We start from the raw sequence: 25625 nt of genomic DNA, 5'->3' as shown, positions 1-25625 counted from the left end.
AGCTAATCCTACAATAATCTCCTCCTTTTTCCTAAAGGGTATCCTTGGAGGAAGTGCTACAATGGTCCCAGTCTTTTGAAAAGCTGCTAACAAGTAAATGTAAGTAACTGTATGTTTGTGTCCCAGATGGATTACTGAAAAAAGTTCCCACGAAGCAAAATCAGTAAGTCATGCAGTATAATGTATGCTGCCTTACACGCAACTAATGAAAAACAACTTTGTGTGACATGCTTAGCATGCATCACACTGAGAATAAATGTACTGTGCTGTAAATGCTTTCCCAAATTTGCCATTTCTGCAAGCATATGTAATTCTTTTAAAGGCACGTGATAAGGGCAGGTTTATCTGCCATATCCCTACTTAGAGCACTGTATAGCAATATATATTAGATGAAAGTGAAAGAAAAATTGTCTGGGAAATCTTGTGTATAGCAAAGCTAATGGTACATCTATACAGTGTAATACCATGGAAGGTAACTCAGACCCTCATCTCAGGTATGGGAAGAACTGTAGCTGCAGTGGCAAATCTGAACTTTCCCACTCCAGCATCCTCCTGCCTCATTCAGGGTTCAGAGCTTGTCCACATTTCTCATATGGCCAGGAGTCTGCAATATCACTGCTGAATTACTTTTTTTTTTAAATATTGACGAGAAAGTCACGTACAGAGTTACAGGACAGCACAAACATCTAAAGATTTTTCCTAAGGACTGGCATTATTTTCAAACTACAGAAAAACTACAAAGAGCAAGAAGATTAACAGAATTTGTAACAACTATAAATAAAAAGATTTTGCCATTAAAATCTTTAACAGCAAACCACCTATTATGTTACAGTTTGCAGGGAAAGCACAGGGAAAAAGTGCACAACAGAAAACATTTGAGAGACAAAATTCATAGCACAAGCAGCAGGCATGCATGCTAGCACCGATACTGCCAGATGACAGGCAGTGCTCAATGTCTTTAGAAACATGGAAGCCCGGAGTGCTGCACCAGCAGGAAAGCATGCTTTAAATAAAATGCTTGTAGCTTCCAGCAGTACTCAGATGCTGCCCTTCTTAAAAATACCTCATTCACTGCACTTACGTGACACTATTTGTTGATTTTGAATTAATTTAAATGCTTAATGACATCGGAAAATGCAAAGGTGTGCTCACATGAAAAGCCAGAAACTCTAAAGCCAATGGATTTGCAGCTCTTTATGAAAGGTAGGCAAAGTATTTGCCTGTCTTAGTGTTTACTCTGAAAGTACATCTTACAAGTGCAAGCACCATTCCTGCTCAAGTGCTAGCAACGAGTGAAGCCTCATAAATGTTCTCCTGGCTAGAGGCATTTTAGCAACTCTATCACCTAATCCTGTACAAAGGACAAAGCAAGTCTAATAATACGACAAAAGGTTGCTTCAGGAATTTAATCTTTGCCAAGATCCCACTGATTGCTGCTGTCAAACTCCATTGCCAGGTGTTTCAATGACATTGTGGGGTGCAGAACTACTTATTTGCTGAACAGAGTATGCTTTTAACTGCTTTACTTCACTGCTACTTACAGCAGCAAGAAAAAAAGTTATTTCCTTTTTTTGCTAATTGCTTTTCCCCCCAAATTCTTACACCAAGAAAAGAAGGTCTTATTTTTTCTTACTCAGATCATGGTTATTTGATAATACTTAGATACCTTCTGTACAAAACTAGAACTGGAGTTTAAAACTACTTGTCAGTCTGGATATGTTTGATAGTGTTCACAGAGACCAGGAAGTACAAAGTTTTCAGTGCTCTGTCCCAGCATAATGAAATGCCACCGGAGTTAAAGGGAGCTCTGCACATGCAGGAAAATGTAATGTTGAATTGTAGTTAGTGAGTTAGTGTGTTTAATTCTCCATTTGACATAATCTAAGAAGAATATTTATAGGTGTACAATCAAGAATTATACTTCTTTGTAAATGTCCCTGTTGACTTCAAAGGACTCTAAAGGTAATGCATATATACATGGTATATAAATTTGGCTTCTGAAATATTTACAGATGGGCCTATGATCTACAAGACCTACTTGAAGACAGAGCATAGTAATGAAAACATAGAATTCTGGCTTGCTTGCGAAGCTTATAAGAAGATCATGTCACAAAGGAAAAGGATTTCTGTGGCCAGGAAACTTTTTACAAGTTACATTCAACCCCGGGCTCCCAACGAGGTGACATACAATAACATGAGCTCTTCATTTCCTCTAATAGAAGGTCCTGATGTGTAATGCAGGTGACAAAAAGCAACAAACAAATGCCTAGCACCTCTTGTATTAATGGGAGTGAAAATTGTTGCTATTAATCCTCCCCAAAGTCTTCTGCACCCAGAATTTTAATGCTTGCTTTCACATCTTGTCTATAGGCAGATCTTTCAACTATATCCACCAAGGATACAAGCAAAAGGCACAACTAGGTTAAGAACCAAGTTCTTGAATCTATTCTATACTTTTTAGCGTCTGGGGGACGGGGTGGGGGGTGCATGCCATTGGTATCAGTTCAACAGATTTTAGATTATGCCATTGCTACATGTATATGTCACTCTGGTCTTTGCAAGAGTAAATATAAATGAACAAAGTAAAAAGTCTACCCAGTGCTGTCCCCTTTGTAAAATGGGCTAAAAGAAGGGTTCCAAGACAGATTAATTTTCTGTTTCCAGCAGCACAAGATTTAGGGAAACAGAGCAGATTTGTACGTAAAATGTTTGAGAGTGATTTTTTTTCAGACGAGTGGCTATACAAAAAAAGAGTCATTCCTGCTCAGCCAGTCATGCTCTATGACCTTTAACTATCCCTGCTTATTACTCTCCTTGCAAAAATAAGCTAATACTGGCTTTTACTGCGGCTGCCTCTGGCAGACTGACATAACTGAAAAGTCAAGCGAGATTATTTTCTGGTTTACGCATAACAATAAAACTATTATAGAGTCTCAAAATGCAGCCTCCCTGTTGACACTGAAGGTTAAGCCAAAACCAACTCAGCTGGATTCCCAAATGTTGGCCAAGAGCAGTTGCTGCTTTAAATGACTAAACCGCTCCCACTAATCCAAAACTTGAGGAAATTTGAAAGTTCCCTCTGTTGGTTTTAAATGCCAATTGGAAAGACAATGCATTTTTCTGTCTTTTTCTGATTTAATTTTATTTTTAGCATGTGCAGCTATAGGAAACTCAGCAAGACATTGCATTTCCAAAAGAGAAATGTCAGTATTGCCAACCACAAATTCATTAATCAAAAGCAAGGGCTTAAATCAGGACAGCTAAAAATAAGCTATGTAATTTTTTTTTCTAAAATAGTGTGTATTTGAATCTTGCTATTGGCCATCTGGTTTCTAGGTCTTCAGGACACACTGATTTCATGTTTTCTTGATATTCACTATTAACACAAGAACTAGGTACTACTCTAAAATGGTAGATGCTCATGAGGATTTTAAACACAGTTTATGTTCAAATTCCAGCAGCATTTGAAAAGGTGTAACCCAAATGACTCCTCTGGAAGGGTAAGATCCCAGCCCATAAAAGACATCAGCACTAACTTCACATCTTTAAAGCTCTCCTCTCAATGCTCACCAACAAAAATCAAGCTGAAAAAAAGCAATGTAATTCATCATGAGCTAATGGATTATCAAAAGTTCCCATTTTATCTGGTCTATTTTCCTATCACTAGACCTTTCTACTCTTATACACCCACAGAGCTTCAATATATCTGGTACAAACCCTGGACTGCAGCAGAAGAGCTCTAGGAATCAAAACTTTTCCTAAACAAGGTTACTATATGGGCTCAGTTTTATCTTATCTCAGAGATAGTAATAATTTTAGCAATTGGTTTTCACAAGTACTGTGCACCTCCAGCCACTTGCACTCATTAGAAATCAAAAGTCAGTCTTCCTCTTCAGGGATCTAATCCTAGCTCAAAGAGCAATTCTTAGCAAAAGAAAGGGGGATTGGATGTCAGCACCTTTCATCTACTCCTTCCACTGCAGCCACTCCATGCAAACCATGTCCTCAGGACTTCTTCCTCTGCCTAAATCATACATACGTTCTTATTCTTTCTAGAATTAGCGAGCAAATCAAATGTATACCACTTAACCTCTCTAAGGTTTGAAGTCTTGGGCCCCTATTCTACACATGGGCCCAGCAGTAGTGACTTTACCACTGCTCTTGACCTCCAGTGATCACAACAGTCAGGAATAAACAGGCTTTTCCGTTAAGCATGTGGGGTAGACTGGGAAATTCAGACACTTCCCAGTCTTCCAGGCTTCTTGTCCCCAACGGAGCAAGCTCCCATCCAGCCACTACTATACCTCTTACTAAATCAAACACTAAAAGAGGAGCAAATTGGTCAACTAATAAGATGGGGTTTTCTGGCACTATAAGGAGAAATCCACTTTGCTAGAATCAATGTTTTTGGTTAGGTGCTGATTTTAGATAGGTATATAAAAAGATATAAATAAAAGGCATTCAGTACAGGTCCCTTAAATTCAATCTTACTTATCCTTCCTTTGCATATATTCAGTGATACTTCAATAATGTTGTTTTCTGTTTCAGATTAACATTGACAGTCCTATGAGGAAAGCAATTATAAGGAATATTCAAGAGCCAACACAGTCCTGTTTTGATGAAGCACAGAGAATAATTTACATGCACATAGAAAGAGATTCATATCCACGATTTCTTGAATCAAAGTTCTATCAAAAACTCAAACACAGCCTTCAAACTAATGGCAATAATTCAATGGTAAATTAAAAAGAAAGTTTGCAAATTTATAAAAGTTTCTCCTGGCATGCAAGTGTTAAAGTGTTCTCCTGAAGACAGAAGAAATCAAGCAGTAGACAAATATTATTACTAATCTGCTAAGCTGTTCTGTTGATGTTAGAATTGATGAGGCACTATCTTCCCCCTTCCCTTTCTTTTCCCATAGAAGAGTTCTGGTTTTGTTTTCCTCTCCCCTGAATAAAACCCTAAAAACTAGTGAAAACTAGGTATAAAAAAGTTTCAGCCAAAAATGATAGCCTGAGGTTGTAGTCCTTTATTGATATTTGACAACTCTAATAATATATTTTCAGTATTCCTGTGTTGAGAGATCTGAAATAAAATAGTTTTGCTGCTAGGAAATAAATGTTTATTTGGCTATATATAACACAGAAGAAAAAAATATCTGCATTGCTGCATTTACTTTTCTGTTGTTGTTTTATTCTTATATTCTTTCAAAGTAAAACATAAATTGTGAAGTACAGCTGTTTGCTTAATCTTAAGCTCTGAAGTGTAGTATTCATATGGTGTAGAGTCAATTTTATGCTGAATTATGATGTACAACATATGCTGTAAAGGTACTTGGTCTACAGTATACTATAATACTACCAGTGTTTCCTGAATTTATCTCCAGTAATAATACTCATTAGTATTTTGTCTTTTTTTCCTGGGTATGGACACACAAATATATTGCTTTCCCTTTAGGCACCCTAATAATTAGATACAAGCAGACCTGACATTTGAACATCGTACTGTAACACAAACAGGTCTCCTCCTCTCATGCATAAACTGTAAAAGACAACTTGCCGATTCATTGATCAAGTATTGAAGTACTCTGGTTTACATTCAAAAACCAACCTGACTTCGCAAATCTCATTAAAACTGGAATCTCTCAGTTCTTTTAACGGACTTCAGCCCAGACACTAAAAGCCATAGGAAATCAGGGACCTTTCTAGCATCCTCTCAAGCTGCATTATTCCAAGGAATACAAAGAACAAGTCATTCTGACAGCAGCCCCATAAACCCAGATAGCATCACACTGATCCTCTGGGATGATTTCACAGGATAAATTAAGTATTTATTCAGTTGGATACATTGATTTGACTGAGGTTACTTCAATCATGTTGCCAGTTCACGCTTTTTGACAGTTTACTTTAAGGTGTAACTTGGCTGCCTAGTTTAAAAAGGCAATTTTTGTGACAACGTAATAAATCATCATCTCACCTCTGTTGGGAAAGCCTAGTCTTCCTATGGGAGGCTCACAGCAGTTCATTGGGCCGCTTATTTAACCACAGTAAGTTTTTATTCTCACTGAGAACCTCCCTTATTTTTCCAATGTGAATGTCTAAGCTTTTTCCTTACAAGGCAAGCACGAAAACACAGGTCAGCGCAGACAGTGAACAAACAATTGGGTTTCACTTTTTTGGCATCTATCTTGTAGAGAGGAGAAACTATAGTTGTTCTTTTAAGATGTTCCTCTTGCCAATGTAATAAGATATTATATGTGAACATATTTTAAGGTAGAGTCTCAATCCCTCTTGAAAAAAAATAATCATTTTTTAGGGCCTCTGAGCAGTGATATTATTGTGGTGCACAATAAATGTTACATTTGGGAAGAGGGACAGTGATTTATTGATGACAGATAAGTATGTTTATTAACAGCTACCAAATGCATAATATGATGTCTTACTTTGTCTGAAGTTATATTGGTAAATTGTGACTGTGTATGTGTGCTCTAATGGCAACTTGTGAACTACAGTATATTATAAGTGATCATGTTGTAACTCATCATCAATTATCTAAGGCTCCACAAATTCTTTTTATCCATCATTTTTACGAAATTGTCGAGCTAGAATTTATGTACATGTCTAAAGCAGAATACAAAGCAAGTCTGACCATAATCTACACTAGTACAGAAAGCTTTGAGGTAACTTCGGTGTTGTAAGAAAAGAGATTGTTAGTATAGGAGAGAATCCTTTCCTTTTGCACTGGCCTCATATAAAAGGGTTATCATACGAATGTGTGAATATTCAGCTCATAAAACCACTCTCAGCAAGCAAGGACTCCAAAGAAAATCGAGCTAGGGTAGTATAGCTTTTGCTGCTGTTTTAACTTCTGATGTATGTACAGTGCATTGGACTTTGGCTTGATTGATCCTGCAGATGCCACAGCCTCACAGCAAAGAAAAGCTGTAGGAACTATTAAAAAGCAATTCCTGCAGGGAAACAGATCTGTGAGAAAAGCCAGCCTGAGCGGAGGAAAAAACAAATAAATAAGGGACTACACTGGGAAAACCCTTCCTATTTCTGTTCAGTTTAGAAATTCAGAAGAGCTAGATATTGGTCTCTGAGTGGAAGAGGCTTGTAATGACGAAGGATAACACCTCTCCATATCCAAACAGGCTTAGCATGCAGTCTTCTGAAGGGGTTACACAAAGAGGCTGGTCAGGTAGTGTGTTGATAGACAGAACCTTTCTCCCTGCAGAAAGGGGATTATCCAGAAGGAGGAAAAAAAAAATCACCCACAGAGAATGCTCAAAGAAATCATAGAGGGACTCACAAACACATTTTTATGGCATGAAATGTTTAGCATTTATTTTGCTAACAGGTCATGAGTCTAGCAACCCTTATTGCTGGAGGGTTTACTAACTTTATATTTGCTTCTGGAAATAACTAAAAGCTTTTTTTTTTTTTTTGAAGTTGGAAGAAGAGAGGGTCCTTTTTCCAAAATAGATTTATTGTTAACTGGTAGAGATCTTTCTCTTGCTTGATTTTTCTTTTGTGTTACCAGATGCGTGACAACAACAGTGTATTTCATCAGGTCACATGGTTCATAAAACAGTAACTAATGGTAGCAGCAATAACAAATCACTGCTTTTAACATTTTCATTAACAGCAGTTGAACGAGTTCAGGTATACTTTCCACTGGCAGACAACACTAAAAGGCATTTGCTCACATTAATCATTTAAAGCTACTGTTAAGAAAGATTAAAACTTTAAAATAGCTAAATTGGCAGAGTTCTCTCTCATTCTTCCCTCATTTACTTAATAAGAATAAAAAAAAAAATTAAAAATCAGAACAATGTCAATTCTTCAAACACATTAAATCTGGCAACATAAAAATGTAGATTAATAAAACCACTATAGCAATTAACTGTATCCAACCTTGGAAACTGTTGACCTCCTGAAGATCCCTAAAAAAAAACCAAAGAAACCCATACTGGACAGATGGCCCGGGGGCGGGGGGGGTTGGTTTGTTTTTTTGTTGTTGTTTTAAAAAGAGCTGACAATTAGATGATTTTTCACTTTGTAAATATGAGCTGTGTTGGCCTACTTTCTTGATAAAAATGATGAAATTCATACTCTATTGTTACACTTCTGTTTTCATGAGTTTTACATCCCTCCTGGTGTCTAGGAGGTAAGTGTAGAATGACAAGTGCAGATTGCATATCAGGTCTAAAAAGCAAAGTAAAAATCTGCTTATAATTAGAATCAGTCAAAACAAAACTGTATGAGTAACATAGCCTATTTTTTTTGTACAGATGGGTGGTAAATGAGAATATGTAATTTCTCTCCATTGTACAATCAAAAGCCTTCAGAGAAAATTTTCAGGAGGCTTTTCTCTCAAGTTCGCTCCATTATTTCGTACTTCCATATTAAGTCTAGATATTTCTGCTTTTAAATCCCAAGAAATAAACTTTAGGCAGTCTCACTCTAAGCATAGTACTGAAGTAATATCCAGAACTTGGTACTGTAGACAACTGATTTAAACAAATATTATGAGCAGAGATGTTTATCACTAATTACAGGGCAGATGAGGATGTTTAGGAACCTACAACCTCAGAGGAAAGGGAAATGACTGTAGCATTTCCAAGTATTGCCAAATATACAGTACTGTTGCAATCACAGGTCCCTTCAGAAACTAATGTTTGGTCTAATGTTCACTAAACACAGGGGAAAGAGCGCAATGGAAGAAGTCTTCCGAAAAGAATGTTTTACTGCACGTGCCAATTAGCTGGATTATGTGGCTACAGACCATAGCCTTTTCAGCGCAAAAACTGCATCCTAACTCAGGCTTGCTTACAGTCTCCTACAGTGAAGCTTCACAGTGGCAGTAACCTCTCTCAGTAGAATTACCCATTTAATAAGTTGTCCAGTAACACAGAGTAACTGTACAGCTTTGAGATGCTTTGATTTCAAAATCTTAAATTTCAAACTTCAAAAAAATTTTAAAAATTTTTAAAAAATTCATATTTAAAATAGTAGCCCCATTTCATGGTCTGATTATAATACACAAAGGACTAACTTTTTTTTCTTTAAATGAAAAAGAAAAAAGAAACAGGTGCAACAATGTAGAAAGAAAGATGAAAAACACAAGAGGAGCAAATTACATATTGGGGAAGCAAATCATGTAGCCAAGCAGTGTTTTAGATATTATACATCATAGGTGTGCAGATTCTAAGAACTATGAATTCTCATCACACTAGCAACAAGATATCAGCCACTGCAGCCAAACTGTGCAATTGATTCTTTAGATGGGAATGTAAATTAGTAAGAGCATGATAGCATATTATGCATTCCAGGCAGCGTCTTTCCATTGATTTTAACGTGTCCGCATATCCTTATAGAAAAGTGCCACGGAAAGAGACATCTTGAAGTATACTGCAAATGGTCAGCATTAAGTACACATACATTCTGTCTTGACTCAGTTGCATAAACACTTTACAGTATGTAGTGCCCTTGGGCTGACTTCCCCTGGGGCTGGTAGATCTGGCACAGGTAGGTGGGCATACTGCCCATTCCCTGCTACCGTGGCAAATGGAGACCACAGGTATCCTAGAGCATCTCAGTAGGACTAGATGCCTATTTTTACACAACTGAATCAAACCTGCTTTCTTAACTATATTAGCTAAAGGTTTCACATTTACTAGCTTTTCTTACCCACCCCTGGCATCTTAAACTATTCACTGAAAAGCTGTTTTATCTATAACTTTATTTTCCCTCCAAAATCGCTATCACAATTATCTCAAGATGACCATGCCTATACAGAAATCTTTGCATCCTGTACCTCAGATTTTGCTCAACTCAAAGTACAATGCAACTACCCAGGGACTAAGAGCAGCTCCTTACTGCAAGGATACGCACCTCACAAAATGAGAAACAGGGTAGGTCCACTCTGGGAAGTTTATGCGAGTGTGGGGTTTTAACCATAGCAAACCCCCACTGATGGGCTACAGACCTCCTTCACAACCTAGCTCCTCAAAGCCACATCCTCGCTCTGGATTTCTGCATCAGGTGCACAGGTCTGAGGGTAAGGGGAAAAACCTGAGGCTTTACAGCATGAGGGCAGGAGACAGGGCTGCAGTTCCTGTTCCGCAACCCCATCCCCCTGTAAGTCATTTTTACAGGACCCCATAGATCCATAGCCTGTACTTCTCAGCGGGAAACAAATCGGTGAGTCAAAACCTAAAAATCACATCAAAGACTTTATATGAGCATTGCCTTCCTGTCCAGCTGCAAAGAGCAGAAGCTTTGTAATGGTGGTAAGAATGCGCTTTGCTAGGCTGGTAACAAGGCCTAAGGTATAATGTGAAACCACAGCTGAAAGATTGCATTTTGTAAACATCAGAAGTGCCAATAATCAGAAATGACAAATTGGCACTGTATTTGCCAAGTCCCGAAGGAACATGGCATTCATCTAATGACAGATTTAAATTGTTACCTCTGCTTTGTGTCCTGGCTTGCCTGTCTCACTAGTCTCAGATTGATAAGTCAAAAGTTTCCCAGAACATCCATCACTAGGGGTGTTGCTACATACAGGACCAGCCAAGGCAAATAGTTTTTTCTCCCACGCTCCTTGTCTGCAAACGGTGATTCCAGAAATCACCTGAGTAACAACAGGTGAGTAAATAAGAACAAGATTTTTTTTTTCTGAAGAAATGATTACATACTCAATTATTTCATGGAGTTATTTCCTTTTTACCATGCCATGATCTGCTTTGCCTTTGCTTAGAGAAAAAGAGTACAGGACTGTAACGTCACTTGCATAAATACACAGGGAAAGAACTTTCCAGTCAAAGTTCTAAAAGCAGTTTTCAGACATTTGCAGTTATAAAGATTTACCATTCACAACACTGATCCAGTCAGTTGTTAATGAGTCATTCGGTACCATGGCAGATTATATCACTTCTCAGAGGGAACCATCAATATTTTCTATTAATTACTCCCTACCAATGAAGACATACTTAGTTTTCAGTCTCATAATTCAAGAAGTCCACAATTAATTAAAAAAATTCAAACGGAAGAAATATCTGGAAACTTCTAGCCTGTGAACCATCGCCTATATTGTTTCTTCACTCATAATTTTGTCTGCTGCTGAATTAATCCTATAATAATGAAAGAGGACTTTATAACTAATATTTGTAATCTAATTTCAGTTCAGATACCAATACAAAAATTACTTCTTTATTCCTCATTATCTTCTTCACTCTCTTACTACTTTTCATTTTAGCTGTGTTTTTGCAACCATTTCTGTTGGTGGTCACCCTGCTCTTGTTTTCCAGAACACATTTTTCTTTGTATATGTATCTCAGTAGCTCTCCAAATTTCTTCCCTTTTTATCTGCCTCCCATTTCTCTTTACATTCAATACTGATTTTTTTTTTAAAGCATATTTAACACTCATGTATTTTAGGTTTGTTGTTTGTTTGTTTTAAATAACTGAAGGCTTACATCCTGTAAATTGTATTGGTTCTAGATTAACATTTATCACTTACAGCCTTTTTGGACAGGTTCATACTCTCTCAGGAGTAACCCTGATGCTACTTCAAAGACCTCTCTCTGCTCTATACGCATTGAGCCTTCCAGCATGGTCTCCAGTACTACCACAGTGTCTCCATAATCAGGCCAGAGAACATGCCCCAAAACACTACTAATATGTCAGCACACAACAAAAGCCTTCCCAGAAATGCTGTTCACAGACAGGTTTCCTACAGTCCCACGCAAACCATGGAAAGATAAAACAGTTTGCTTATGGCAGCTCTCTGCTGCTCTGGAGGAGTGCCACCCATCTAGCCCGCAAGTTGAGTGGGCCTGTTGATTGACTCAGAGGTCTGCTCACAGGGATTAATTAGAAGACAGAGATGATGAATACCAGTGATGAATGCAATTCCAGAATACAAACACAGCAACAGTTCCACAGAACAAATTACAGTGGGGCGACTCCAGTTAAAGTGTTATTGCTGCTACATCAGCATGGCAGTTACTTCCTAGCAACATGATTAGTGCTAAAATAGGATAAAATTGCTCAGAGGTTGATAAGCCTGAATTGTCTTTGCAATTGTAGTACGCTGGATGAACAGTTCACTGACATTTAAAACCAGATAGTTTTAGATTGTCAAGTATTGAAGAGTGGGTGAAATCCACCTCTAGTATCAGTTATAAAAGTAATATAAGTTGCTATAAAAATCAAAACAGTTGCCAAGATAATTATGTTCTGTCTAGCTCCGCTTCTCTAATAAATTTGTTAAGGTATAGTATCAGAAAAACTTCAGGGAGCTTTTTTCAGCATGATCAGACATGAGATCAAACAGTAAAGATGGAATCTAGCAAACCAATTACCTGTTCTAACAGGTAAAAGTTTAATAGAACATGTAATCATTTTGCCTCTAGCAACTTAATCTGGATTTACTGATTATTGTGCAGTGCTACATGAACCTAATAGTCTAAATAATCCAGACAGTTATTTTTCCACAGCTTTTGAAAGAGTTCTTCTAATTTCTGTATCTGCACTGGGTCAGCCAGCCATTTTGGCTATAAAAATAGCTTTTCTACCCATCATCTAATGGTTTATAAGTGAAGTCAGCTAACTGGAATACATCTACAGCATTTGTAGAAAGGTGTTAATCTACTCTGCCTGCACTTCACATCAGCAGAAGAAAGATCAGCTCCAGTGCCAAGAACTATCTGACCCCACTAGCACAAATTTATAACCATTGCTGAGAAATGGTTCAATAAAAGCACATCTCATGACTCTGAGGCAGTTAGGCTTTAGCAATGATGTAATTTGGAAGGATTTCTGGACAGAGAGGACTAGACTGTCATATATACATTATGTTAATGCTGGTAGTCCTAATGGAAAGCCCCAGGGCATTAGTGCATGCTGCTTTAGAAAACTCATGAAGGAGTAACAGAGAGCTGACGAGCCAGGAGGTTAGAAACTTAATGAGACACAGGGGCGTACCAGGCTTCCTGAAGAAATATTGCCCGACGTAAGACAAACAGCTGAAAGAAGTCTGGAAGAAGGCCAGCTCACCCCCAAACTGACCTCTTCCCCTCCACCTTCCTCTTTGGTTTGGGCCCACACCGTTAGACAATCCACTCCCAGCCATAACAAGGGCTTGAGAAGAGTCCCTCACGATCTCAGGAGCAGGCTGCAGGACAGCTTGATCCATCTCCGTTAGCACAGGCCTTGCCTCACAAGGCAGCTGGATTTTCAGGACTCCAGGTATGGAAAACCACAACAGGCTGGGGTACTTTCTTTACCCACTACAACAACCAGATAAATGTTGCCCCTGCAAAAAAGGCAACCTAACCAGTGTTGGACTTCATGTAATCTATCAGTTACAGGAGTGTTTTAGGTGCTATTACCATGCTGTTAATGGTAATTGTTAAGTGTTCAGAGGGATAGGGTTAAAAATTAAGAGACAATATGAATAAAACTCAGCTATTTATTAAGATAAATTCTTCTAAAATTTCAAACTAAACCCAGAATATCCACATTACCACATCAAGCCATCTTAAATTACATCTTCTATTTCAGTAAGAGTGCATAATTCTGTATTTTTATATTAGAAAAGTATTTTTAATATACACAGCTTAAAAAACCCACAAAAAAATCAGTCTTAATCATTTAGGTATACAGAGGCATTTAGAGAAGCAAACTGCACCAGTCAAACATCTAAACATCAGAAAATCAAAGTTTCCAACAGACTTTTCTCATTCCATTTTATTTGAATTTTTTTAATTTAAAAATACAATTAACATGTGACCAACAGGCTTCAGAAGGCAGAATGTTTTAATTAGGACACCACTCCTGCAAGACCAGAAATAACAAGAGCTAAGAAAGAAGAGAAACAAAACTATAAAAAGACTCTGTCTTCCCATTTAGTTTAACACAAACCTTTCTAAAACCCTCACAAGCAATTTAAAGTCTACCACATGTGGAGATTGGAAGCTTTCTTCTCCCTCCCAACTTGCGCACAGTCCATTCATGTAAATGCACCAGCATACATTGGAACAGCAAGATCTAAGACTGATCATATTTAGCCCAGATGTGTAATAACATTACTGAAGCAATGAAAAAAGTATTTATGACCAGTGTTGTAAAGGGGGTAATGTGGATCCCATGGGAAATACCAGTATAGAAACTCAACATTCCTTTGGTTCTCAATGAATTAAAATGGCTTTTGGTCAGTTTTCCACTGTTGCGATTTTCCTTTTGTTTGGAGCTCCACTCTTCTCTTTTTTTCTTGGCCAAACAGCTCTGTTGATAGATGTACAAAGCAGACCTGCCTGGGCAGGCATAGCAGAGTCTTGTCTCATGTGATAAAGAAAATACAGTCTTCAAACACATTCAGGAAACTAAAATTGATACTGCTTCTTGTCTAAAGAGTTCTATCAGGACACAATTGCATCATTAGGTTTGTCATTTAAATTCAGCTGCTTACCATTAACCTTCTTTTTAACATGAAGTGAAAGATTTGAAAAGAATTTACATCAACAAATTAAAGTCTGTTACAATTAGAGCGATAAAGCTCACTGAAGCTAAAAGCACAAAGTGTACTCTGCTTTACTGAGCATGACAAATGAAATAGCAGATGCGACCACACTATCCAATGCAGAATTAATCCCAGAACAGATTCTCAGATAAGTGAAGAAACAAGAAGTGTCACAAGAGGGGATGTGCCTATACCTACAACATAAATCAAAAAAGAACAAGAGAAACAAACACAAAACAGTGTTTTAAAAGCAAAGGCACAAGGTGAACAACTTTCATATAAAGTAGAGTACTTTAAAGTACCTTGTATTTCATTCCTGTATCAGTCCTGCACTGGTCCTGACACATACTGATCAGGAAAGGGGACGAACAACAAGTTGCACCTGGACATGCATGGGGATAGCAAGAGAAGAATTTCTCTGTGGTACAGAAGTGAGATTTCAAAGGCAGCTTCACAAACAGAACAGTAGGGAAAAGATCAGGAAAGATGCAAATTATACTCTTTTACACATCTCCTTTCCAGCATCTCCAAAGCCACATTGATTTCAACATGCAAAAAGACCAGTTATATCACTCAGTCACTTTAATATTAAAGTTCAGTTGGAACCATCCCTTCCAGTTAGCATCGCTGTTCAGCCAGAACTGCCTGGAGAGAAGGGAAAGCTAGCAACTGGATACAGCCCATGATTTCTGTCATGTAGCCGTAGGTCTTATGCTTTCCTCTGTTTCTAGTTCATGCTTTTAAAAGTAACACTACTGTCAAGCATCAGTCTGAAAGCCCCCAAAGACATCTGAAAGGCCTCATCAGCTCCCAGCAAGAAAGTAATTTCCCAATACTGCTTAAAGCAGTACTACCTTTGTCACAACAGTTTCCAGGGAACATGTGGCTAATCTCACACACACAAAAAAAACAGCTGGACTCCAAAAATGAGTAAGCTCACCAACAACATTAACAAAAATCCTAGCCTTTTTGGTGTATAAAAAGATGTAGTTATCTTACAAGAACAGTTATTTGCTTCTTGAACTGTTATTTATTTATGTACTTGTTTCTACTCAATTTTCTTGTTCCTCTCTCACTCTTTGTTAAAGATCACATTTGAAAATATGCAGGTCTGACTTTCTTGTTTAATTACAACTCCCTAATTTAGTTCTTAGATACATAACCAGCATCTTCCATGGGAGAAGTTTTACTTCAAGTATAATGGTATCTTTACAACCATACTACATCTGCACAACCTGCTGCTGTAACCCTTTTTTCCTATTCAATGCAGATTATATCAGCCTGCCAATAATATAACATACTAAAGTAACAAAATAATTCTGTCTAATGACAGGTGATGTCAAAGCACTCCTAGAACTGCAGATGACAGTGTCCAGAATGGGAATGTATAACTACTGTCTGTGGAGAGGAAAAAAAATAAAAACCAACAACAAAGCAAAAACCCAACAAGCACACACACTTCCTTTACCTTTCAAGTTCTTATTGCATCAGCTTCTCTCCCCACCAGCACATTCTTGAGGACCCAGGGGGAGGTTTTTGTTTTCTGTTTAGGGTGTTTCTCCTCCCCACCATTAGAAGCATCTGGCTTCATAAAGTCCTGAATAGTCCAGTTAATTCAAGTATACTTCATATTAGTTAGTTACTGTGCATGCCCCTCTAGATTCTCAACAAGACTAGTCACATTTTTTGCATTAATTTTCTTAAGTTATTTTTCCCCCGTAGAGACAGATCTGATATTTTGTATAGCGGCCATGCTTAAGTTTCAAGAGACCACTTATTCCTGCCATCCAGTTTTGAAGAACAATGTGGCTAAGTATGTAGCACATAAGAAGGCCTCAATGTGCTAAGATGGTGCTACTTCTGACTAGATAATAGAGCATTAACTGTCAATCTTCAAAGAGCTAATAAGAGCTGTTAGGCATTGTTCGAAAGACTGATTTATAATATGCCCAATATATATACATACATATTATACAGCAACCACAAATATTTATGTTAAGTGAGAAAAGCATGGGGAATTATCTGCCTTTTATTACGACTACATAATATTCTCCCCATGTATAACTCTGTCAGAATTTGAAGGTGAAGGAAATTGATATACATCTAAGTGAACAAGTAAGAGACAAGGCAGACTCCTTCTACGAGCCTATAGCAGAAGTAGGTCTAATACGGCACTACTACTTCTTATCCTTCACATGTAAGGAGAAGATAAACCATACCCCAGCCTTTTCTAGCCCCTCTGAGAATTAACTCCAAAAAGCAGAGTTTAAATTCTGATGCTAGAGGAAACAAGCTCCACATCTTTACTGATGGTTTGTGCACCCATGTACTCTGCTATTCAGCCAGCTGCTGGGTTGTCTTTTCAGCAACAGCTGGAATTTGAAATGGTCTGACATAGGTCCACTCTGGGAGGACCAAGCCCCCATGCAGAACAGCAACAAGGAGCTTCTGTTACTGTTACTCACCTTAACCATGTTCTGTGTAGAAAAAGATTTTCATTTTCTTATATACAGGCTATCTCAGCAGAGGCTAGAAAATCTGAGGCAGACGACTTTAAATATTATAGGTGTATTTGATGCCTCTGCTTTTAACTGAAGCATCAGGATTGTGCAGGGTTCAGTTAAGGAACGAAGCCAAAAAAAGTTTGGGGATACTCTTCAAACAATCATCTAAGTCTAATTCTTAGACTTTCCTATCTTCCATTCATAGACTCACATTAAAAGAGTTAAAATTTGTTAAACATCAACAACTTCCTTATAGGAATTCTTTCCCATTATTGGTAAGGGACTCCTAAAATTCACTTAAAAGCTGCTTTTTTTGCCTCATTCCAAATTAGACTGGAAGACTGCCAAAAGCTACACTTGTCCTTGGTCTTGTTGCAGTTTAGTCCATATAAAGCAGTCTGACCAACCTGCTTACAGCAAAAATCGTATTTACCTCCACTTGGTGAAGATTGCAGTTTGTTTATTTAACAAGATGAAGGTGACATAGCTAATAGCTGACATTACTGAAACTGTAATGGGTACGTCCATGTTGCAGAACACACAGTAGCCAATCAAGCAGCTCATGTTGTTCTAGCACATTAATAAATATTCATTAAGATGCATCACTTGTGTTCCTTTTTAATAATTTCTTAAAAAGCTGCTGCTATCAGAGGTGCAGCTTATTTCTGCCTTCCCACTACTGTAAACAATGCAGCTCTTTATAAGGTTTCTTCAGAGACTTCCAAATTCTGGAAACTTGCCAGCTATTACTCAAAAAATGAATTAGTACTGAGATATAAGTGTAAAAGAAGGGAAAAACCTTTTTAAGTTCAAACATGAACTAAAATAAGCTACATAAGAGTCTGAGTAGTGTTGTGTCTAAACAGCATACTGATGGAATTTTACACAAATACAAATTGGAATTTAAATGGCCTGCAAATTAGCCTTCAAATTTTGCTATGAGCTGATTATGTACTGTGTACAGAAGTTCAGTACTTTTACAAGTTTGTTTACAGTTCAAAACTTCAATACAAGTGTATGATGTCTATGTATTTTGGAATATTAACTACCCACTGAGCCCTTAATTCCATATCAATACATAGTAGAGCTTTATAATTTGCTGCTTTGATGAGATGGAGTGAAGGTCCAGTCCTACAGACCACAGAGCCAGCAGGTCTCTACATTTACAGCTTAGGTTCAGTAGGAAACTAGCAAACAAAAAAAAAGGAAGGAAAATCCAATTAATTATCCTTCAAAAGGTCATTTCTCTTACTCCAGTTAGAAGAGACAGCACATACAACAGTACACAGTCTCCTTAGCATTAACAAAGCATACTCTAAAAGGACAGATACAACCCTCAGGCTTGGTGAGGAGCTAGGAAACAAATTTCTTTACCAATAGCAGTTTTGGAGGGATTTTCAGAAGTGATCCTTTCCTTTCCAAGGGTTACATGTCTTTTGTAAAGCACATAAGCTTAGAACTAGCCAATCGCAAAACAATACCTTCCACCACCACAATTTTCTGGTTATGATTTAAGGAGAGGCATTTAAACATCTCTTTAAAGGGTATATAAAACACAGGGTTTTGTTTTGGCAACAGTTGTTGCCACCAAACAGTTCTCATCCAAAAATTTTTGCATAATCAATAGCTCCCACACTGTTCACAGGAAGCGGGGACAGGGTACAAAACTAGCCAATATCAGCTTTGTGAAATTAAAAGCACTCATTATGAATCTCTCCGCCCATTGCTGGGATTTGTGTCAGTAAATATGGTGGACTTTTTTTAATGTTTAACATGTATAGTTTTTCTTCTAATGTGCTATGCATCCACAATCATGCAAATCTCCTCATCTTCCATTTCTAACATCCTCACCTCTATATGTGTGGGGAGTTTGAGGGGAAGAAGATTAAACTTTGCTGCACTGTCAAAGCTCCCTTTCCTCAGGAGGGAAGGATGTCTGAAGAGAGCAATTTTTCCACGTAGAGCTGTCCAGGGGTGCTTGATAGTATCTCCTGAGAGATGTTCTGATACCACAGGTTTACGAAACAATACATTTGACCAAAAATTTACCGGGAACAAAAAGTAGCAAAAAGTGCACTGCCTCTGGTGTCAACTGGAATAAATTTTAATGACTAAGAGGAGTAGATCTGCTGAGTAAGTATATGTCAGTGTTAGTTTGTAACTTCTCAGAATAAACTGTTTTATACAGTGTTCCAGGAATATTACCAAATAACTTTAGTGTATCGGGTGACTCAGTGTGCTGAGGACATGGAATAATAAGTTAAAAGGAAAAAAAAACAAGAAAGAGAGTGTTCCATGTGCTAACGCTGCTGAAAAACTCAGACGCCTAACACTTGGCAAATTAACAAAGCACTAAATAGTAATATATCCTCACAATAAATTAAAATTGCATAGTGCTGGCTCAGCAATCTAAGAAAGAAAATGTGACTATTACAAAGCAGATGTTTCAGTTAATTTGCTATAATACACTAGCTCCAAAGCTATGGTCTATCAGGAAATAATCCAAGACCCAGGCCTAGCCTGATACAGATCCAGTAGTATTAGCAACATGCAAATAAACTAGATTTACAAAGCAGAGTTTGTCTGTAGTCTCCAAAATCAGCTTCTTCAAAATCATATAAAATACACATTGCTCAGGACACTGGCAGTGGCTGAGGCTCTTACGGTGCTTAATTTTAGCTGCATGATTTCCAGGGCTCGCCCATAGGCTAATGGAAACATCCCCCATTTCATCCATGCTTGCTGACAGAGATGAGCTCTGCAATCACAATGTCAGGGTCAGAAAAATTTCTCCTGTAGAGCACAAACTCTCCAGGTGATCTCACAAGGTGCAAATACAAATAGCCAAAAGTTTCACTAAGAAAGTGTTAGTGAAGACTTAACCAGTGTTAACTGAGGCTGAGTGCAGGCTAGGAATGACACCCATCAGTTTTGGGTGTCCATTTATGTTTTCAGGAGCCATACCACATGAGATAACTAGCTACCAGCCCTTTCTGTGCCTCATTCAAAGCTAGAAGTAGATGTCCTAAATCCCTGCAAATAGACAGCTTTAGGTTATGCCACAGTGAGTTGCCACATCCTGCCAAAACCTGGTTGAAATGACGATTTGATCAGCACCCTCAGCTGCTCTATGGAAGAAAATGCTCCTGTTAAATTCAGTTACAAAAAGTTGAGCAGAAGAGAGTTATACAGCCAGCCATGGCCAGCCAGCAGTCTGCTGCTTTAGATAGACCTCTGAAAACAAACGGAGGACGTTGGGTTTTTGAGTCAGCTCTCCCATACCCCACTTCTGTCCAGGCAATATGTTTTAAAGGCGTTTTTATCTCAACTTCGGAAAATAATTTTTCCACAGAGCTGAGAAATCTTTGCCAGCAGCAACTCAGATATCACTGGTTTTTATCAAAACTGAAAAGACTAGTGTCAATGTCATTTTCTTCTTCCATAGAAAGCTACTGACAAGTTCTGATAAAGAAAAAACATTAATACACAAAGTGCTTGTAGCCAAGGGAACTGAAGTGTTCAGCTGAGCAAAACCTTTCATTTCTGAAAAGAATGCAAGTATGCAACTAAGACATCCCTATGAATTTTGCCTTTAGTTTATGGATATGTTTATACAAGTGAATTGGAATAAGACAGGAAACCAAACTTACTATGCTTGTTTTTATAAGCTTATTAGCAAGGTTAGAGACCAAGAAGGGAAGGAAAGACAGGAAAGCTGAAGTTCATCAGCTACATTTCTAACTGCCACATATCTCCAAGTGATATTTGTCTTAAGTAAAATGTTCCATTACTTATCATATAGTTCTGCTGAGTGGCTATATGTTGAAGCTTCAACTCCCTTATGCCATTAAGTCTTTCCATGAAAATAAAGGGAAAGTGATGCCATAAGTGGGGAAAAAAAAGAGCACCATTACTACATAGATTTATCATGCTCACTTAGTGATCCAACAGCACAGATCAAATTAGAGGTGTAATTGAAAAAACTCCATCCTCGTGCTTAAGTGCACAAGTTTAAAGAAGACACAGGCATGCTGAAGTACAAGAATCCTCTGCCAGACACTTAGATGAGATGTAAAGATTGCCCTAGTTATTTCCTCATCATGCACAACACACAACTATGCTGTTCTTTCTCTTCCATCAGATATGGGCCAAAACCCTACTCAAAAGCAACTGACGGCAATGAATTTACATCAAGAACAAACTTAGCAGTTCCAGGCAATCCTGCATGGACTACAATACTCGGAATAGAAAACCCAACAACAAAAGTGAAATGGGCAACATGTACGTACCACTATAATTGGAATCAGAGATATTAAAACGACTGCCTACTGTGCAAATAAAGGATCAAAGCAAACAGTATTTCTTCTGGCACCCAGGGGCCAGAGGTGATTTTTTTTTTCTTTTTCCTTTTTTTCTTTTTGTTTGTTTAAATAAGTGTTCTGTTTAGTCATTTTTCCATCTTTCAATAGAACCATGAATGTCCCCAGTCAATGAGGCATACTTCCTCCTGGTATACTTGGAAAGAGAACAACACATTTAGAGAGCTACCTCTATCACAAACATTTATTCAGTGGTGTCTTCAGAAGACCATGCATGTGATCTCTTATGTTTTCTGTTGAGCATTTTTTTTTTTTTTTTTGCCTCCCCTGAAGCCTGCAGTACAGGAGAAAGAGGTACTTGCTACCTGGTGAGATACGAAAGCCTTGCTCAAACAGATAATCTTTTACCAAGGAAAAGAACCAGAAAGTGACAGCAGGCAAACAAGAGGGAAGCTTCTGCAATAAAGTGTAAAGCAATACAGGAGTAACGATGTAAAATTACACCCCACTCTCCACCAACATTGTTACCGCAGGAAAAACTCTGCTGTGGAAACTTTTGTCTACTTTCCCCAGTGCAAGAGGCCCCACCACCACAGCTGCCTCCACTCAGCTCATGGGCCTGAGCAGCAGGAGGCCACCCTGCTGACAGACAGCCCACCTCACCTTCCCCTGCCTAGGAATAACCTCAGGAGGAATAAGTGGTGGGAAAGGTAGGTCCTTTCCTACTATGCTCAAGTCCTATTAGTACACCAAACCCATAGAAAAACTGAAGTAAGCCAAGGGTTTTTTTGGGATTGATTTATTTTTTGTTACATTTTAAACTGTATGTTTTCTTTCTAGCTTCTGGAAAGAAAGTAAGTGTGAAAAAAATTTTTTTGAAGATATTTTAGAAAAGGAAGATTTATTTGAAAAGCTGAATAATCCCATCTTTCAAAAAGAAAGAAATTCAGAAAGACATAATTTAGAGATGGGTTTTAGCCACCTTGACCCAGGACATGGTACTAACAGTCACTAGTGATTTAAATCCTTCTGGACTCTTTGTAGATTAAGTATATTTTGGTTTTATGTTGTAAACAAAGAAATTAAAGGCAATTCATGAGGCAAGCTTTGCACAAATTCACACATACAAGACAGGATGGGAATATCAATCCTGATCTCCAATACAACATTAAAGCCAACAATTAGCTCCACATTAGCCTGGTCCTGCTCAGCAAAGCTGTACTGACTTCAGACCACATAGAGATCTGACCAGATGTAAAACACACAAAAAACGCCCCACACCATACACACAAGCAGTAACTTTCTGCAGCTTACCAACATAGCTTTTCTGTCTTTCTATGCCAGAAGTACAAAATATTTTAGAACAGACTGTTCAAATTTGCGTGCAGATATATAACAGGAACATTAATTCTCTACGACATTTACTTTTTTTGCCCTGTTTTTCTTTTCAGATATTATCTCCTGTGACAGAGTAGCAATATAATCAAAAACTGTAATTATGCAAAACCTTAACTAATACAGCAAGTGCCAAATTACTTCAAGGAAGGTTAGCAAGAAGGGGTAATTCATTAAGCCTGGGTAGGTTTACATGATGTAGAATGAATACATGACGTTGTAAACATTTGCAATATCAAAAAAATTTGTTCTACACCCAATTTTTATAACTGTTTTCAAGAGAATATTTCAGATGGAAGTATGGAAATGTGCTCTGACTTCATTTTCCTCAAGAAGAAACACACAGTGACAATCTCAGCATTTTCATTGGTGATTTTTCATTACTAAAAGCCCTCGTACTTCTAAATGTCATATCCCAGTGACTCTTTTTTTAACCGTTTAATTTGTAAAAGGATTTTTAATCTCATTCACAGCCTAATTTTATGCAAGAAAATCTGTGATGTAACCTGCTCTCTCCTTCTGCCCTCTCCCTCTTTATTGCTACAAAATGCAAACATTAAACAAGAAGGAGGAAATTAGAAAATCTACTGGTTTGTAAAGAACACATAACATCACTTGTACAATTTGCAGGTAGTGCAATTTTCATATAAACGTGTATTATTTCAGTGGAAAAACCAACTTACTACTTGTGATGACCAAATTTGAAGATAATCAAGTCCAGAAAGCAGAGCTGCAAATATAAGGAACAGGTATATTAATGGCATTCTTCACAAAGGCAGACACTTGCATAGCTATATTATGCAAAGTAGTTGCAGAAATAACAGATCACACAACAAAATAACATTCCCGTTTCCTTTTGATGCATTTAACGTTGTCAGTAGCAAAACCATCCCTAATTCAATTCTAAAGCACATGTTGTGTTTTACATGTTGGACATCACTTCATATAGACTATGATGTGATCAAAACACAACAGCTCCTAAATGAGACACTTTCAGGCTCTGCATTGGATTTCAAAAGCAAATTAAACAAAAAAGTGAAGCACCAACTTTTTGCCTATTTTTTTCTATTATTATTTCTTACGGGGTCATGTACCTGTCCAAGAAAACAGCTGCAGTGACATAAGGTATTTCATAGATAAGCAGCCAGTGCAGCTCGCTAAGTGCAAAAGAGCAAAGGAAAAGCTTATGGGAGCTACTGGAGCAGGTCTGGGCTCAGATCTGGTAGCACTGCTCTCTGTTGAATATCCCTGGGTGCAGGGCACACAGATAACAGAAGGCAACAAATGTAGAACTTGGCTAAAAACTCTTTCCCCAGAAAAAGCACAGAGGGGAGTTTAAAACAGAAAAGAACAGAAGAGTACGTACACACATCTCTGTGTAGTGCTGGGAAATACTGCTAGTAGACTCTAAGCATCAATTCCATGAGCCCTGCTGAGCTTACCAGCTTTAATAAGTTCTGAGCAGTGATTACATTCTGTTCACCTGGTAGCAGTTCAAATCTATACCCCTGCTCCCCAAGCTTATTTCTGAGCAGTTATGGGAAGTATTACAATCAGATCTTTATCAAAAGATAATAGAAAACACGAAGAGGAAGCAGAATCGATAAGAGAGACAATGTCTTTTTTTTATACCCTGGCCAGACATACTTTAGCCTTGTATTGAACCTACAGGTTGTCCTTAGAGCACTTTGTAAGCAGAATCAAGCTTGACTGGCTTATTACCAAACCAGACACAAGCTCTTGCCTATGCTACAAGATGCTCACAAGTTGTACAGCAGAAACCCTGAAGTTAGAGTCCTGGCCTCGCAGGCAGGTCTAGCATACCACTGAGCTCAAAGCAGCTACAGTAATGTCCCTTCCCAACAGCTCAGCACGTAAGCAGACCAAGGTGATTTCTGCCTGCAAACAACCGTACAAACTCTGAGAAGCACTGCTTCTAGGCACTGTAATACCTAGAATATCATTGCAGTGTTTATTCAGACTTTGTTGTTCTGAATGATGTCACTTTAACAGGCTGAACAGAGTTCACAATCTTTGTTTTAAAAACCAGCTACCGTCAGTGGTAAAGGGAGGTGACATTTACCCAGGATGTAGGAAACCCAGGTTCTGATCTTTCCTCTCTCTGAGGGGATTCAAGCCCACGTTGCAGGGAACTTTTGATAAAATATGAGTGATTATTCAATTGATTAAACATATTTACTTAAAACTGTGCTACCAGAATCCCACTGAACTCACCTGCAGGTTGTATATCCAGCTATCTGTACTGGAGGAGCTTGCTATAGGAATGTTCTAGCCTCAGCTGCTCAGATAATTTGGTGCAAGTATCCTGTTAGTAAATTAGAAGGGTAATTCAGCATAGCATTCACTTTTTAAATCACTCAGCTACATATTTTACATAAGTACTTTAAACAAAATAAACTCATAACATTAAAATTTACAAAACACCTCCATCCATCCATCCATCCATCCATCCATCCATCCATCCATCCATCCCTTCCTTCCTTCCTTCTCAAACACATGCCCTCCCTTCACTCAAAATCTCCTGAAACTTTAGCATTCCTATATAATAACAGTTAATTGCTCAATTAGCAGTTACCACATCACCTGTTTACCATTTAGGACAACCCCAAACCGATAGAGATTTGAGACTGTAATCAGCAGCAGCTGCTAAATGAGCTGTTAAACCCTATCTGCAGTGTGGCAGGAACTGCTACCTGTCCAAGTTAGGTTACCCTTACTTAACTTACCTACATGGCTAATTTTAGATGTGAATATCTGTCGCGGTTTAACCCGGCAGGCAGCCAAACACCATGCAGCTGCTCGCTCACTCCTCCCCACCCCCCCCGACAGTGGGATGGGGAGACAATCGGAAGGGTAA

At 38.1% G+C, this 25625-nt stretch overlaps 1 protein-coding gene across 1 annotated transcript in view; it reads left to right on the top strand.

Moving 5' to 3' along the window:
- Window positions 1-25625, top strand: part of LOC142085216 (regulator of G-protein signaling 13-like) — a 37968-nt gene that overhangs the window by 3106 nt on the left and 9237 nt on the right. The window contains exons 3-6 of the mRNA XM_075157005.1: window positions 38-99; window positions 2013-2179; window positions 4549-4737; window positions 16603-16726. Coding sequence (XP_075013106.1) covers window positions 38-99; window positions 2013-2179; window positions 4549-4737; window positions 16603-16726 — 542 coding nt within the window. The remainder of the gene's footprint in view (window positions 1-37; window positions 100-2012; window positions 2180-4548; window positions 4738-16602; window positions 16727-25625) is intronic.

Source organism: Calonectris borealis, chromosome 8 (assembly GCF_964195595.1).
Source record: "Calonectris borealis chromosome 8, bCalBor7.hap1.2, whole genome shotgun sequence".
NCBI classification, from domain to species: Eukaryota; Metazoa; Chordata; class Aves; order Procellariiformes; family Procellariidae; genus Calonectris; species Calonectris borealis.
Note: the sequence above shows the minus strand (reverse complement) of the source record. Positions and strands in the feature narration are given on the sequence as shown.